The following is an 18,696-nucleotide window of genomic DNA, read 5'->3' on the forward strand; positions in this document are numbered from 1 at the left end:
CTTTTCTCCTTGGAGTGATGGAGGATGAGAGGTGACCTGAATGAGGTGTATAAGATGATGAGGGGCATTGATTGCATGGATAGTCAGAGGCTTTTTCCCAGGGCTGAAATGGTTGCCACAAGAGGACACAGGTTTAAGGTGCTGGGGAGTAGGTACAGAGGAGATGTCAGGGGTAAGTTATTTTTTTTCCACAGAGAGTGATGAGGGTGTGGAATGGGCTGCCGGCAACGGTGGTGGAGGCGAATATGACAGGTAAGAGTCTTTTGGATAGGTACACGGAGCTTAGAAAAATAGAGGGCTATGGGTAAGCCTAGTAATTTCAAAGGTAGGGACATATTTGGCACAACTTTGTGGGCCGAAGGGCCTGTATTGTACTGTAGGTTTTCTACGTTTTTTTAACTTGCATAGCATTGACAATTGAAGAAAGGTATTTAGTTAAATTCTCAATTGCCAGCGTACACATATTCATACCTCTGCAGTATACTCAGCATCAACACGAAGTGATCAGTCTCAGTTTGACTTTTAGCTTCATTTTGTTCTCAAAGCCCCAGGCTCAGGATCTCTCCTTCTAACTGATGGTCCTGGTCCAAGTCCCAGGCTCTATTGTTGGTTCAGGGTTTAGTAAGAGTTAAATCCTTCCTCTAGGACCCACCTCTTTCCTATTTCCTTTGTTCTTCACCGTTGAGACAGTTCCATATTAATAGTCAGTACAAGTCAGACCCCCTTGTGGCCATTTTCATCTAATCACAGACGGGCTATTGGTTGCTGCAATATTAACCTCGATTTTCAACTTGACCAAATATGTAGTACTGTATTTACTGGCACTGAATCAGTCAGGGAGAGAAGCATGGAATCAATTACTCCTGATAGTTTAGACAAAGATCTCCTCTCCACAGGTGGCTGATCTTAGGAATTTCACTGCCTCTTTACCTAGTTCTCTCACTATCCCATAATTACCAAAGTACTGGTTAACTCTTCTATCTTCCATTAATGCCGTAGATGCCATTGTATAGTGAAGCCCTTGTTCCTCATCTCATTGCAAGGCCTCTGTCTTGCTTTTCATTTATTAGGCCTCTGTGAACTTGGGTCTTTGCAAAGTGGGATAACTTCAATAAAAAAAACATTATACTGGGAATTTAGTCTAGTTCCAGCCTGCAGTTATGCTTATTTCACAAAACCTCTGATGGGCTTCTTAAAATAATCCCAAATTCAGAATCATGTGATCAATTCATCTGGGAATGTTATTACTTGGATTAAGTTGTTATCAATTACTTTGCTCATATTTTCTTAAGGCACATACACATCTTTACAGATCATTAACCATCCTCACATTTGATAAGGATGGACATTCTGCATTCTTCTATTTTGTGATGGCTGCTGTAATCCTCCAATGACCACAGATGATAGAAAGGGGATGGTGGAACACTGCAAAAGTGGGAAGTGGGATGGGAGGAAGAATAGCCAGAGTGAGATAGAACTGGAGGTTAAAAGTACTGCTCCTGGTCAGTCCGGTGCAAAAAGAGATGTGATTGGATTGTGGTTGGAAGAATTTGCTTGCCGCTCATTGCAACTAAAATTAGTAAATGCACTTAATCTGTTCAGCACCATATATATTTGCAGGCTGCTTTTATCTGTTGTTGCCTCAAACCTGCCCAGTAAGATGGGAGGAGGCCTGGACGAAAACATGCTCAGAGGTAGTTCTGGTTAAGCGTACTCAATTTTGTCAGTTATGCTATACACAATATAAATATAATGCATGATGGCTTAATGTTTTAGTAGTCCTGATAATATGCAATTTTGTCAACATTAACATAGTTTTAAAATTTCTAATGCTGAATCTTAAACAGAAGCCACAAGTCTTTTTAATTATTTCAATTAATATAAAGCATGGATAAGTATTGCTAAAGTGAATGTAGGCCCCTTGGAAGATGAGAAAGGGGAATTAATATTGGGTAATGTGAAAATGACTGAGACCTTGAAAGATTATCTTCTGCCAGCCTTAATGGTGGAGGACACGTCCAAACTGCCAAAGAGGGATGTTAAGGATATGATTGGAGGTGAGGACGGTGATGCAGTCGCTATCACTAAAGGGATAAGAATGAGCAAACTAGTGGGCTTAAAGGTAGACAAGTCCACTGGTCCTAATGGGATGCATTCCAGGGTACTGAAAGAAATGGTAGAAGCTATAGTAGACACATTGCGATAATTTACCAGAACTCTCTTGATACTTGACAGATCCTGGAGCATTTTAGATGGTGAATGAAACACCGGCATCTAAAAAAGGATGTAGTAAAAAGGCAGGTAACTAGTTAGCTTAAAGTCTGTAGTCAGGAAAAAGCTTGAACCTTATCATTAAGAAATAGCAAAACATCTGGAAAGAAGTGGTTCCATCAGACAGACGCAGCATGGATTCTTGAAGAGCAGGTCCTGTTTGACAAACTTACTGGAGTACTTTGAGGATATAATGAGCACAGTGGATAGAGGGGAAGAGGTGGATGTTGTATATTTAGATTTCCAGAAGAAATTCAATAAGGTGCTACATAAAATACTTATCCACATGATAAGGATGCATGGAGTTGGGGGTAATGTATTAGCATGAATAGGGACAAGATAAAATCTACAGATGCTGGAAATCCGAGCAACACACAGAAAATGCTGGAGGAACTCAAGCAGGCTAGCACCTGTGGATAAGAGTGCAGTTGGCATTTTGGGCTGAAACCTCGACTGTACTCTTTTCCATAGGTGCTGCCTGGCCTGCTGAGTTCCTCCAGCATTTTGTGTGTGTGTAGCATGAATTGAGGATTGGTTAATTAATAGAAGGCAGAGACTTGGGATAAATAGGTACATTTCTGGTTGGAGATCAGTATTGAGTGGTGTGCTAGAGGGGTCAGTGCTGCATCCGCAACTGTTCATGATATACAACAGCAATTTGGAAGAAGGGACCAAGTGCATCATATCTAAAGTTTGCTGATGACACTAAATCAAGTGGAAAAGCAAACTGTGCAGAGGATGCAGAGTAGATTAAGTGAATAGGTAAGTGTCTGACAGATGAAGTATAATGTCAGTAAATGTGAAGTTGTCCACTATGGAAAGAAAAAAAATAGAAGGTCATATTATTATTTAAATGGTGAAAGATTGTAGCCTGCTGTTGTGCAGAGAGACTTGCGAGTGCTTGTGCAGGAATTGTAAAAGGTTGATTTACATGTGCAACAAATTATCAAGAAAGCAAATGGAATGTTGACCTTCATTGCTAGAGGGAGTGAATTTAAGAGTGGAGGTTATGCTGCAACTGCACAGGTTACTGGTGAGGCTGCACATGGAGTATTGCGCGCAGTTCTGCTCTCCACGAGAAAAAAATATACTGACTTTGGAGTTGGTGCAGTGAAGGTTCACCAGGTTGATTCCGGAGCTAAGAGGGTTAACCCATGAGGAGAAATTGAGTCGATTGGGACTATATTCGCTGGAATTCAAAACGAGAGATTATCTGATAAAAATGTACAAAATTATGTAAGGTATAGATAAGCTAGAGGCATAGCTTCAAGATTCAGGGAAAAAGATTTAGGACATGAAGGAGGAGAAACTTTTTTTCCAGAGAGTAACGAATCTGTGGAATTCTCTGCACAGGGAAGCAGTAGAGGCTACCTCACTAACTATATTTAGGACACAGATAGATTTTTGCATAGCAGGGGAATTAAAGGCTATGAGGAAAAGGCAGGTTGGTGGAGGTAAGTCCACAGCCAGATCAGCCATGAGCTTAATGGATGGTGGAGTAGGCTTGACAAGCCAGATGGGCTACTCCTGCTCCTATTTCTTATGTTCTCAAAAGGACACAATGGCAATTACATACTAATATTAAACTATAGAAATCACTGGAGCTAGCCCACTTTTTTAATATTTGGAGAGGTACCAAAGGCGGCAGACAATGGCAATGCAGTAGATACAACTTGTTCAAGGTCTTCTGACAGGTATCCTATAATAGACCAATTAATGTCAGAAAAGCTGCAGTCAAGGATACAGCTTTAGAATAGATTCATCACTGGCTTCAGGACAGAAAATGGAAGAAGCTGGAAAGTGATGTCCCAGAAGGATCAGTGCTATGACCACCAGTGTTAATTTCTTGCATGTGAGAAAATTTGAAACATTCTTATGGAAAATGAATCTTCCTTTCAATTAAAAATAAAACAGCTAACTGAACTTTTAATAGTATCAAATCTTTCAATAAATTGAAATCAAGCTAATACTTTCATGACATCTGACTGAAACCATAACTCTTTGTCAAACATTATTCAAAAGAAGATTACAAATTGTTTTTGACAGGTGCAAGTATTCTGTACTATGAAGGAGGATCTTTTATAAATAAAAATGCATGGATGAATCTTTAACTTAGGATACCAAATTTGACTTACTAAGATGCAAGTTTATATACTATTCTAAATTTCTGGACTAAATATGACACCATGCCCTGCCATTTGACTACATAGCCACACTGAATATAGCTGATGCTGGAAAAAGCAATGTCAGGACTTCCACTATTCACTGCGAGAAAGGAAAAGAGGGAGAGTAAGGCAGCAGTGGAAGTGAGCAAGAGCTATCTCAAAAGGGCCAGAGGAACAGAGAATTAAACAATCTGTTGGAACAGGAGATGGGGGTTGGGGTGGGGACAGGAGGGGTCAGAACAAGATGAACAAAAAACCAAAGAAGGGTAGTAAACCAGTAATTTGAGGAAAAATACACACAAAGCATGCACATGGAACTCTTACATCAATGTTCAAGATATGCCAAAAATGCGTTTTTAAAATAATTTTAGAAATATAATCTGTGATGGCAGAATCTGGGAGAAACCAGATACCACAAAAAAACTTAATTCAATCTTTTGGATCTAATAAGCTCAATTCATTTAGAATGAATAAACGGAACAGGAACAGTTTAGGAAGCAGATGTTGTAACATTAGGAGTTTGAGGAGATTTGTCATGTCACCTAAGTCTTACAAATTTCTACAGGTGCATGGTGAAGAGCATTCTGACTAGTTGCATAACCACCTAGAATGAAGGCTCCAATGCGTAGGATTGAAAGAGGCTGCAGAGGATTGTAAACTCAGCTAGCTCCACCAATGGCACAACACCTCCTACCATCAAGAACATCTTAACAAGGCAGTGCCACAAGGCAGCGGCATCCATTATCAAGGACCTTCACTATCCAGGACATCCCGAAATGCCCTTTTTATCTTGTTACTACCAATAGGGAGCAAATAGAGGAGCATGAAGACCTACACTCCAAATTTTAGAAAAAGCTTCTCCCTGCTATCAGATTTCTGAGCTGTCCTCTTTTGCACTTTTTTTGTAACTTTAGTAATTTTTATGCCTCGCATTGTACTGCTGCTACAAACAACAGATTTCATGACATATGCCAGTGATAATACAGCTGATTCCGATCCACTGATAATCAGAATAATGTCACACTTTTCCAAAGGGCAACATTCTTAAAATTAGGCTTGCAATACATGTATTATTTCGAACAGTAGAAGTTCTTTATGAACATGGAGAACTAGATCATGTTTTATGATGAAAATTCTGAATTTTTCCCTTTATTTCTCCAATTTGCTTGTATACATTTATTTGATCTTATTGATAAACCTATAAAGCCTTGCACAGGATATGATGCAATCTGATTATGAAAACAGTTTTAGTATGAACAAGATTTTTTTCAGAAGATTTGATTGATACCAGAAGTTCAAGGAAAGCGACAAATAAGTTAGATTTCAGACATCTGAATATTCAACTATCATAACGTCAGGTTTAGTTCTTCTTATAAACCTGTCCTAGACATTTTTAACAATAGATAGTTCATTTGAATTTCTACTCTCAAGCAAAAAAATATAATTTGAACAATGAACTTTAAAGTTTAAATATCATACTTTATGTTTAAATCTTTCTACCTGAAAAGCCTCAAGTGAGCAGATATGCACCAGTTTCAGCTATCAGCTCTCCTCTTCCCACCCCCATGACTGATTATATACTCCTGTTGTTGATGCTTTACATAAGTGAAAATGGAAATAACAGCTCCAAGTCAGAATAACAAGTAACTTTAAAGGTGATGTGGTGATGTCATGCAAAATGCAAACCAGAATCCAATAAACAGATAAAAAGTAAACACAAATATTATTCAGATTCATTTATTCATCATATATACATCGAAACCCAGTAAAATGTGTTGTTGGTGTTAATAATCAACACAACCTAAAGATGTGCTGGAGGCAGCCCTCAAGTGTTACCACACAATCCAGCGCCAATATCGCATGCCCACAATGTTCAGCAGAACAACAGCAACAAGATCAGCTGCTTTCCTCCCTTACGTTCAGCCACCCAACCAAACAGACAGTGGTCCAAACCCCAGGACAGGTTGCCTCCTCACCTCTAGCCTCACAGGTGTCAGACCTCCAATTTCACCAGTGGACTTGCAGATGCAGGGCTTTGGCCATTGGCCTCAACTTCAACCAACCTTAAGACTTGGACTTTCGGTATCAATCCCAGGGCTTGCCGATGCAGGAACCCAACTCCAGGTCTGCATTTGCAAACTTGTGTATCAAGGTGAGGTCATCAGCCCTTGTGCCTCCTGCCTGCATGAACCTCTGATTGTGTTGATCCCACAGGAGACTCACTTAGCTGAGCTGGGGTGGGGGTGGGAACTCCCATTGGTCTTTGCTCACAGCACATGCTGGCCCGACATCTGTCCACAGATGTCCTCCATCCATGCTGTCACTGGTCTTTGAATTTGGAATGGAAATCTAGACCTCTTACTCTCCGAAATCTAGTCATTTGTGTCCCTAAATCCTAACTTGACCCTCAATTCCCTTTCCTGTCCCCAAAACCATTCTTATGAACCAAAAAAGCAACTAAGTCTTTTGTAACAACAATCTCAGTAATCACTGTGACAAAAACATTCAATCTCCACTGTGATGAGTTTGATCTGTTTCTCCCTTATCATTATGGAGCATTTTGAAGAAAAATGACGAAATGATTCATTTGTGACTCACGGATCGATGTTTACCAGTTAGTACTTTTTTTTGGAAAGAGGCTGCTATGCCTGCTAATTCAATGTCACATTTGCATTTAAATTTAAATTATTTAATTGTATGAATTAAGCTATTGGTATAAAATGACAGTGGAGTATTTTGTGAGCAATTCAAATTAGTCACCAAATTGAACTAAGTGACTTTAAATTAACTTAAGTAGTCTGCATAATAAAATGAGTCAGATGAACCATGGGAAAGCAACATCAATATTGCAGTAGGTCAGGGCTTCAGAAGAGTCTGCTGCACAGCTGTTGCACTCCTTCTGACAAAGGCAAGATACATTGCACCTCAGTAATCCTTTTGCAAATTCAATGGTGTTTTAAACTATAAACATGCTAAATGTTTGTATTTCAATTTTTAAAAAAAGCAAGGGGTATAAACCATATGTTGAACAGTTTCATTGCTTGAACATAGAGTATCAATTCCCTGCGGAAGTAATTTCCAAACGATTAGACTATGCATTTATTACAGCATCAGAAATCCCACTAGTACGAAATACAGTAATAGGATTCAATACAAAACCATTTGAGCACACTCCTTTCATAAGTCGTCGTTAAGTCTACTTTCCCGTAATGGAAAAATCTTTTGCCTATATGTAGATCCGTGACACTACTGGAATCATTAATTATTACCAGAAGTAAACAATGGGATCCAGTGTGAGCTGTCCAAGTGGATACAAAATTGGCTTGGTGGAAGAAGCCAGAGGGTGGTAGTGGTGGGCTGTTTTTCCAGATTGATAGTGTGCTACAAAAATGAGTGCTGGATCCCTTGTTGTTTGCCATGTACATTAACAATCTGAATGTGAATGTAGGTGGCATCATTAATAAGTTTGTAGATGATACCAAAATCAGTGAAGTGAAAAATGAAGAACCCCAAAGTTACAAAAGGATCTACAGTACATCAATTGTGAAAGTGGGAAAAAGATTGGCAACACATTCAAATGCTGGAGGAACTCAGCAGGTCAGGATTTAATGAAGGAGCTCGGCCCAAAATATCGATTGTTTATTCCTCTCCATAGGAGTTGCCTGACCTGCTGAGTTCCTCCAGCATTTGTGTGTGTGACTCTGGGTTTTCAGCATCTGCAGAAACTCCTGTACTAAGGTTTGACAGATGGAATTTGGGCATAGGTTTAAGATGAAAGGAGTAAGATTTAAAGAGAAATTGATGGGCAAGTTTTTCCTCACAGTTACACGGAACAAGCTGTCAGAGGAAGTGTTAGAATCTGGGACAATTGCAATATTTTAAAGAATTTTAAATTTTATTTTAGAGATACAGCACAGAGTAGGCTCCAGCAACCCTCCGAGCCACATTGCCTGAGCAACCCCTGACAAGCCTATTAATCCTAATTTAATCACAGGACAATTTACAATGACTAATTAACCTACCCAGTATGCCTTTGGACTGAGAGGGGAAACTGGAGCACCTGAGGAAAACCTACACATTCCACAGGGAGGACATACAGAGGTTCCTTACAGAACCACGTAGGAATTAACCTCCAAAATGCCCCAAGCTGTAAGAGCGTTGCACTAACTGCTATGCTACCTATTTAGAAAGGTCCACGGATAGGACAAGGTTTAGAGGGATAAGGGTCAATACATGTAAATGAATCAAGCTCAGAGAGGCACCTTGGTCAGCATGGATGAATTGGGTTGAAAAAAATGTTTCTGTGCTTTATACCTCTATGACTCTCAGACGCTATTTATTATACACATCAGCAATTTGGTTCCAAAAAAAGCACAATAGCTTGCCAATATAATTATAGAACACTGTCCAACTGATCCCATCTATTACTTTTATATTTCAGACCTCCTAACTTTTGTAAGGATCAAGCAAAATTTCAGGTACTTACTGGTAATGTAGAATGTTGAAGATTGGAAATGAACAATAAATTTCAAGTTGTTTTAATAGATTGGAATTTGAAACAATGAACTTAGGACAAAACTGATGAAAACATATGAATGAGCAATAAAATAACTGAGCTGAGGAATTGTAGACAGACTGCCCTTATTAAAAAACTTTTTTTATTTATAAGTTCTACAGTCTGAAATAGCATAATTGCCTTACTTTCTTCATTATTTCAGGAACTCTAGCCATACATTTACAAGTTATTTAAAAAATATAGGTATAGGAACAGATTCCTTCAACGCCTGGTGTATAACTCTTTATATTTAAAAGGTCTGGAGAAGACATTCCTTTTCTATTAAAGGAACAGCCAGCAGAAATCAATTGGTAATTAAGGCACATTTAGGATAAATACCATGGTTGAGCGATCTTGTTACTGAACACTTAGTTCATTGTTCAATGCCTAACCTGTGGATCTAGGTGTCACTGTCAAGTAGAAGCTGCCTTTCAGACATTTTAGTATAATAAATGCTCTAACTGCCAAGTAGATATAAATTTCTGTTAACATATGTAGAGAAAGGCTACATTGACACTTTCCAATACAATCGTCTACAGGGCTCTCTGCAAGTTATTTCTTTGGAAAGGAAGTTAAAATTTATATGCAGGATCACCGTGTCTTGGTGGGTATTGGATAGAGGAGGGGAACAGAAAAGTTCTTTCATCTTCTGTCTCATCCTTTGCCACTACCTCACCAAAATGATCCACCAAAATTTCAAAACACTTTTTTTTTAAACCTTTTAACTCCACTCCATTTCTAGCCAAGTTTGTACTTTACTATTGGCTTCATATCTGGAAAAGGATAGGGCAAATAAAACAGAATGCAGCCAATACAGTGAACCTCAGAAATCATGGGACTTGTACTGTAGTTGTGCAAGCTGACTAAATACCCTTCTTACAATTGAATGACAACAGGCATTAAAACATGGACCACAAAAATTTATCTGGGTTGTGACAGTTGTTTGGACAGTACAGGTATCAAATTGATTTTAGTATGGTGCCTGACGCATAAATAGTCATCATACAAATCACAGTGGAAAGCCACAGTGGGAAGGATGTTAGTTTGTGAAAAGCCTGATAGAACCTTCAGACAAATGCACAGTAGACAAATCAAGATATCCATCAGCATGGAACACAAAGTTAACCTCAGTATTGTCAAACTTAGCTAAACCCATGAATTAGGCATGGTCAAAGGAGCTGGAAGTACATCAGTGAATTATAGCTTAATAATTGATTATCTGTTTAAGCTATTAGATATGGGTGTATACCATGTAGTAGTACTAAGCAAATGTTAACAACATGCCCTGACTGAGAAAAATTACTGCTGAGTGGTGGTGGCATGGCAAACTCAATGGCTAACTACCCAGTTAAGGGAGGATATTTTAAAAAAAACAAATTAATTGACGCTAATAATGCATTTGAGGATTCAAAACATTACAGTCCTGCATTTTGGCCCTGGAGTATAAAGCACAAGTTTTTTTGTCACCACAGCCTTTTTCCTCAAAAAACCTTTCAAGTGTGCAGCTTGTGGAAACAGTAATGCTCATGACTTCTTCACGTTCTGCACTCAGCAAGACCCCCAAAGTTTGACTGCCACTCCCTCCCATTTGTGTCACAAATCTTTGGCAAATCGCAATGACCTCCTCAATGACTTCTAAAGTGCAACTCCCCTATTAAAGGTCTTGGGTAGCAATAGACTATGCAGGCAAATTTAAACTCTGCCAGTTCCTTAGTAAATTTAGCTGCTACTCAGGAAATGTGCATCTTAAAAGTATGATTTGTGCTTTCAACTGAATGTGGTCCCCAGTGTTTCCCATATTGGATTAAACTGAGTCACGTATTACAATTTTCACATCATTTTCAGGGTTCAGTTAAGACCCCTTTGTGTTGTGTGAAGGAAAATGCAGAAAAGAGTTGGTGGAACATGGGTAACTGGAAAATACCATGTGAAGTTCAAAAATCCATTGTATGCAGTAGTGAGAAGATCTGATGCAGTTTGGCCAAATGGTTAAAATCCCCCCCCATCCCTCCCCCATAACTATTTTCAACTTACACGTCAAAGTGAATGAACAAACTAGGAAAATTAATTTGTGAGTCTCTTTAACATAAAACGTGGGAATTAAATTTATCTGAAGTTATTGGTATGAATGAAAATCTGAAAAAAATCGTCTAAAGTCATACCTGCGACACCATTCGATCCGTCCTTCGCCCTCACAGCTTTTAGCCCAATGATTGTCTGCCAAATTCTTCATTGCAACGGCATATTCACTTAGAGTCTCTTCATCTTCACAGTGTTCACGCCAAATCTTGTCAAAGTCTCCAACTGTGAGAAAGGGAGAGAATTGTATACCAGCTGGAGATAAGTTTTATCTTCTTACCCAATGAATCAATTTTCTAGAGGGTCAAAATGTTTCTTAGAGTGTGTTCAATTTTTGTTATTTTTACAGCAATTAGTGGAACCTTAAATTTAAAATCAAATAAATAACTTTAACAAATATTAAATTACAAGGTGAAGCATAAAATTCTCTTTCTTCTGCCCCAGCAATGTCCATCTCAGACTTGCATTCAATCTAACAAGTATGTTTATCTCACAAATTATCCTGTCCTTTACTTTTCCTTTTTCCAGTTTCTAGATTAGGGGCCATTATCCTCCAGGTTAAGTGTAGTTTTATGCATTGTTTGCTTGCAACCACTACACTTCATTTCAGATGATCAGATACAAACCTCCAAACTTAAGTTACATAGAAGAAAAAAAAAGAGGACTGGGGCAGAAATCAAACACCCAATTCATTACTTTGATGAAAAGATACCCACAATTTCTGATTCTTTTTTTTAAGAAGACCTGAATGCTGGAAGGAAATAAGGCACAATCAACTCCTCAAAAGATGAAATATTAGCCACTTTGAGCATCTCGTCACAATTTCTACAATTACTACTGCTGTACCCTCAAATGCAATATGGCTATATGTGATTTGCCATGACCCAAGATGATTAAATTTATCCTGTAATTACTCAAATCATGTTAAGAGAATTTATTACAGTAAGCCATGGACATGGCTGCTTTTTATACGCTATTCCTTTCTATATTAAAAAAAAAGTGGACTGCAATTTTCCCCAGGCAAATAGAAATTACAAATCAATTTATTTGCTCTCTCACTTTCCTATGATTGACCTCCAACTCTTCCTTTCTAGCATCTCCAATTCTATTAAAGGGGATAAATCAGATACCACCAGTACACGTTTAATAGACTTCCACCACTATTCTGACTACACATACTTCCACATGCTTCCTATAAGGGCTCTATCTCATTATCCAACACTTTCTGTCACTTCTGCAATTGCTCTGACAATGTCATCTTCCACACCTGATCTTTGGAAAGGGTTTCTTTTCTCCCTCAACTACAGCCTTATAGCCTACTCTTCATAGAAACCAAGGATAAGGTTTCCCTCATCTTATCCATCCCAACTAATCTTCAGACATAATTGATTATTTTCCATTTCTTTGACACCTCCTTCCCCTCCTCTCCAAGCATCCTGAGTGGGCTGTTGGCTGCACAGCTTTATGGTTCATTTTTCCAGCTTCTTCCATGACCAGTCCCCTCTCACAGACTCTTGTACGCAATGATAGGAGATACAACACCAACACATTCACATTTCCCCTTTGCATTGGACAGCACTCCAAACAGTATTTCACTTGTACGAGAGAGAGTGAGAGACAGAGAGAGAGACAGAGACAGAGAGAGGGAGAGAGAGAACGGAAAGAGAGAAAAGGGAGAGAGAGAATGGCAGGGGGAGACATACAATAGTATGGAGCACATTGTGTTTTTTGATAAATATTGGCAGTTTTCTTTTTGCTGTTTTCATTAATTACTGTAAGTTTGATTTTTGACGCACCCTCACACAGAAGTGCTAAACTACTCCAGCCATCTCTTTTTCTCAATTCAAAACCCACATGTCGCACAATTTTGTACAATTTTAGAGTGAAAAAAAGGAAAGGAGCACCATGCAAAAATTTGTTCACCCCGAGAGATTTCAGCCCTCAGATAACTTTTACCAAGGTCTCAGACCTTAATTAGCTTGTTAGGGCTATGGCTTGTTCACAGTCATTGTTTGGAAAGGCCAAGTGATGCAAATTTCAAAGCTTTATAAATACCCTGAATCCTCAATCCTTGTCCCAACAATCAGCAGCCATGGGCTCCTCTAAGCAGCTGCCTAGCACTCTGAAAATTAAAATAAATGATGCCCACAAAGCAGGAGAAGGCTATAAAAAGATAGCAAAGTGTTTTCAGGTAGCCGTTTCCTCAGTTCGTAACGTAATTAAGAAATGGCAGTTAACAGGAACAGTGTAAGTCAAGTTGAGGTCTGGGCGACCAAGAAAACTTTCCGAGAGTACTGCTCGTAGGATTGCTAGAAAGGCAAATCAAAACCCGTTTGACTGCAAAAGACTTCAGGAAGATTTAGCAGACTCTGGAGTGGTGGTGCACTGTTCTACTGTGCAGCGACACCTGCACAAATATGACCTTCATGGAAGAGTCATCAGAAGAAAACCCTGTCTGCGTCCTCACCACAAAATTCAGCATCAGAAGTTTGTAAAGGAACATCTAAACAAGCCTGATGTATTTTGGAAACATGTCCTGGGGACTGATGAAGTTAAAATAGAACTTATTGGCCGCAATGAGCAAAGGTATATTTGGAGAAAAAATGGTGCAGAATTTCATGAAAAGAACACCTCTCCAACTGTTAAGCACGGGGGTGGATTGATCATGCTTTGGGCCTGTGTTGCAGCCAGTGGCACGGGGAACATTTCACTGGTAGAGGGAAGAATGAATTCAATTAAATACCAGCCCTTTCTGAAAGAACACCATCTGTAAAAAAGCTGAAGATGAAAAGAGGATGGTTTCTACAACAAGATAATGATCCTAAACACACCTCAAAATCCATAATGGACTACCTCAAAAGGCGCAAACTGAAGGTTCTGCCATGGCCCTCACAGTCTCCTGACCCAAACATCATCGAAAATCTGTGGATCCACCTCAAAAGAGCAGTGCATGCAAGACGGCCCAAGAATCTCTCAGAACTAGAAGCCTTTTTCAAGGAAGATTGGGTGAAAATCCCCCAAACAAGAATTGAAAGACTCTTAGCTGGTTACAGAAAGCGTTTACAAGCTGTGATACTTGCCTAAGGGGATGTTACTAAGTACTGACCATGCAGGGTGCCCAAATTTTTGCTTCTGGCCCTTTTCCATTTTTGTTATTTTGAAACTGTAAAAGATGGAAATAAAAAAAGTAATTTTGCTTAAAATATTAAAGAAATGTGTCATCTTTAACTTTATGCCTTTTGGAAATCAGGTCATCTTTTACTTGCTTAGCTATTCACAGTAACAGAAATTTTGACCGGGGTGCCCAAACTTTTGCATACCACTGTATTCCTTCAAAGCAGGTGTTCTTGATCACCAATGCCTCACATCTCAGCAACCATCAAATGAATGGGCAACAGTAAGTTTACTCAATTCACAGATTGGCGTTTTTAAATCAATAATTCTCTAAAATTCCACTAGTATCCTGCTGAGGTCTTAATCAAAAACTAATTGCACATTACACAATTATACTTCCTGAAGAATTGGCAAGCATCAAGAATGTTGTTCTGCATGATGTACTACATAATGCAGTTCCCAGAGGAGCAGAGAAATCAAAAGTTTATACTTCAATCTATTGCTCGAATTATTTAACAACCTAAATATGTTTTTATTACACTGTATAGGTGAATTTCAGTTTTAACTCTTGCTATATTTACATTTTTATGCTAGGTGCTTATTTTGACTATCTCATGTGATCTTGGTTGGAGGGCAATACATGTTAGCTTTGTCAATGATGCCTATATTCCCAAGCATGAATAAAAGAGTATCAGTCTAGTGAAAAAGAATCTTATGTTTGGTTTTTCTTCAAAGAGACATCCAATTTATAGTTTAACCAAGCTTCTGCTCATAGCTTGAGAACTAAGAAATTAATATGATGTTTCAGAGACATCACTATTGTCATGGTAATATTGTGCAAACATTACTCATAATTTACCACTGGCTCATTCAGGATTGTTAGAGGTGTAATATGCAAATCCCACATTGAGCCCTACTGATCAAAAAGCAGGAGAAATAGTTAACCAAATTCATGCACATTAACAGAGTGTTTCTATCAAGACATTGCAGGGAACTGGAAGATGGAGGGAAGTGGGGGGGGGGGGAGAGGGAGAGAGAGAGAGAGAGAGAGAGAAAAAGAGAGACACACGGAGAGAGATACAGAGCGAGAGAGGGGGAGGAGAGGGGGAGGAGAGGGGGAGGAGAGGGGGAGAGGAGAGGGGGAGAGGAGAGGGGAAGAGGAGAGGGGGAGAGGAGAGGGGGGAGGAGAGGGGGGGAGGAGAGGGGGGGAGGAGAGGGGGGAGGAGATGGGGGGAGGAGATGGGGGGAGGAGGGGGGGAGGAGAGGGGGAGAGGAGAGGGGGAGAGGAGAGGGTGGAGAGGAGAGGGGGAGAGGAGAGGGGGGAGAGGAGAGGGGGAGAGGAGAGAGGGGGAGAGGAGAGAGAGGGGAGGAGGGAGAGGAGAGAGGGGGAGGAGAGAGAGGGGGAGGAGACGGGGAGAGGAGAGGGGGGAGAGGAGAGGGGGAGAGGAGAGGGGGAGAGGAGAGGGGGAGAGGAGAGGGGGAGAGGAGAGGGGGAGAGGAGAGGGGGAGAGGAGAGAGAGAGAGAGAAGAGGGAGGAAGGGAGCATTTTTTAACCAATGCATTATAGCAAACAAAACCAAAGCAGTCAAGAGCCCAAAACATCTTTGTGGAAGGTTCCAAAATAAAGAGTAAAGAGGTGTCTGAGAGGGTCAAGGAAAGAGGAGCAATTCTAAGATTTGGAAGTGAAGAAATCATTACAGTATCTGGAAGGGGAAGATAAACAATACACAGATTATTTACTTCAAAACAGATGCTCTTTGGATGTATGCATTGCCTGTTTGAATATTTTTAAAGATGAGTTTGTAATAATACTGCCTTCAAATCCTTGTTATCAAAGCATTTGCATTTTTGCGTGTTTATCACCTCAGCTGGCAATGCCATCAACATATTTGTCAGATAAACTTGCTCTCGTAAAATAAGGATGCACACAGAGGGAATGAGTGAGAATGGTGAAAAATTTTCTTCCTCTTAAAGAGTGGGTAGCTCTTCCATTATTCTGAGACCACTTTTAGTGTCAACATTCTTTCACTGTGCCCCACTGCTGTCTTCTATCAGAAGCCCAGTTCCTAATATATCCATCTGGCAAGTGTAGCACTGGCGGCAATCCCAGCGCAAACAGCTGGATGCTCTCAAACAATGGCTTTAATTAGTGAAACTCTGCCATCACACTCATACCCCGTTCAACTGACGTCAAAACTGTCACTACTATTTAATAATTTGAATATCAAAGACACTAACAACATTCAACATCACTTGCAACTTTATAAAGCTAGGTAGCATTGCTTAAAAACATTTGATGGTTCATGCCCCTTATATAATTGGAAAAGTAAGGAACGAACATAACAGCTCTTCACTTTTACAACATTAGACATAGCTGCAGTCACATCACAGCCCGTAGAAACGTAGACCACTTCCTACTTTGTGTCCAAGTAACTTCTTTTAGCATATCATTTTCTCATTTTCTAACCTGTATGGTTTTTAAAATTTTGTAACACTTTCAAATAGCAACCAGCTGTGATACTTTCAGGGGTGATGTTTTTCTTGGCCAGTTTCCCAAAACAATTGGATTCTCTGAAAGAAAACATTGACATGATTTATCTGAGCCAGATTCAATACTGCAAATATTGATGGGTAAAGAATTTTGTTTTTAATCACAAGTTTATTCACTTTGAATAGGATTCACTTCTCTAAATAACAGATTTAACAAATGAAATAAAGTGGCAATTTCATTTTGTACAGAAGGTGTCACATAGTCGAAGCTAATTGTTGGATTGCACAGTGCCTTGTAAAAGTATTCAGCCTCCAACCCTTGGTACACATAATTGAGTATTACAACCAGGGATTTTGATCAATTTAACTGCAAAATTTTATTTGTGAATCACATGTTCCCATTTTTTTCCCCACAGCAGAGTCCTAAAAACCAGGAAAATTGTAAACTGCAGTCGCGCACAACATGCTACTAAAGAAACACACAGAGGCAGAGAGCTGAACTCAGAATGCCTTCACTGATTCAAAATTGCGCGCTTAAATCTCCCCTCCCATGGGCTCCTGCGACCCGCAGGGTGGACGCGACGTCAGACTGTCCCCGGAAGGTCCGCCCCGTGCGGGTAGTTCCAAACGCGCTACCGCGTGTCTGCCCACAGCGCCCGATGGCGGTTCAAGTCCCGCGTGTATGGGCCGCCACACCCCCCCCCCGAGAAACGTCCATTGAGGAAGTGGGGCCCCCAGTCTGTGTGGCTTGCCTGGGTGGCCGGCCTCGCTAGCGCGGTGCGGGTACCCTCACTGGTTGCTCAATGTCCAAGTGCACTGGTTTGAGGCGGTCCACTGTAAAAGTCTCTTCCCGGCCACCCATCTCCACGACACACGTGGTTCTGTTGTGCCGGATCACCTTGAAGGGTCCCTCGTACGGCCGCTGTAGAGGTGACCTGTGCATGCCCCTGTGAATAAAAACATACTCACAGTCTAGGAGGTCTTTAGGGGTGAAGGGTGGCGTGGGACCATGCCTGGAGGTCGGGACCGGTGCTAGGGTCCCTACCTTGTCCCGCAGCCTCTTTAGCACCGCTGCTGGAGTTTCATCTGAACCTCGGGCCTCTGGTACGAACTCGCCCAGGACTGTTAGGGGGGTGCCGTAGACCAATTCCACTGAGGAGGGGTCCAGGTCCTCCTTAGGGGCTGTGCGGATGCTCAATAGGACCCAGGGAAGCTCATCTGTCCAGTTGGGGCCCCTGAGGCACGCCATCAGGGCCGATTTGAGATGCTGGTGGAATCGCTCTAGCAAACCGTTGGACTGGGGATGGTACGCTGTGGTGTGATGCAGCTGGGTGCCCAGGAGCTGCGCCATTGCTGTCCACAAACCAGACATGAACTGCGCCCCTGTTGGAGGTGATGTCCGTTGGGAGGCCGAACCTGGTGATCCAGTTTGCAATGAGCATCCTGGCAAAGGACTCAGTGGACGTGTCCGCGAGCAGTACCGCTTCCGGCCATCTGGCGAACCTGTCTACAATGGTAAAGATATACCTGGCGCCCCGGGAGACTGGCAGGGGGCTGATGATGTCCACGTGGATGTGTTGGAACCTCCTTTGCATCGGCTGGAGGGGAGCCTTCACGTGTCGCTGGACTTTGGTGGTCTGGCAGTGTACGCAGGTCCTGGCCCAGTGTCCGACCTGTTTGTGCAAACCGTGCCAGACGAATCTGTCCGCTACCAGCTTGATGGACGCCCGGATGGACGGATGGGCCAGGTCGTGCAGCGTGTCGAACACCCAGATGGACAGGTGGGCCAGGTTGTGCAGCGTGTCGAACACCGGCACCTCCATGCTGCTGGTACCACGGGTCGGGGTTTGCCGGTAGACAGATCGCACAGGAGTCGATCCGCTGCCAGGCCGATGGAGACATCCTCCAACTGGAGCCCCGAAACGGCAGTGCGGTAAGCCGGGATCTCAGTGTCCGACCGTTGTGCTTCCACCAGTGCTGCCAAAGGACGTCTGCTTTAGCCGCGACCCTGCGTGGGTCATT

The 18,696-nt window shown here is 41.2% G+C and overlaps 1 protein-coding gene across 2 annotated transcripts in view; it reads right to left on the reverse strand.

Annotated features, from left to right (window-relative positions):
- samtor (S-adenosylmethionine sensor upstream of mTORC1) overlaps positions 1–18,696 on the reverse strand; it is an 81,358-nt gene that overhangs the window by 24,766 nt on the left and 37,896 nt on the right. For both annotated transcript variants that reach the window (XM_073059469.1, XM_073059468.1), the window contains exon 2: positions 11,154–11,295. In XM_073059469.1, coding sequence (XP_072915570.1) covers positions 11,154–11,295 — 142 coding nt within the window. The remainder of the gene's footprint in view (positions 1–11,153; positions 11,296–18,696) is intronic.

This window comes from Hemitrygon akajei, chromosome 10, assembly GCF_048418815.1.
Source record: "Hemitrygon akajei chromosome 10, sHemAka1.3, whole genome shotgun sequence".
Lineage (NCBI taxonomy): Eukaryota > Metazoa > Chordata > Chondrichthyes > Myliobatiformes > Dasyatidae > Hemitrygon > Hemitrygon akajei.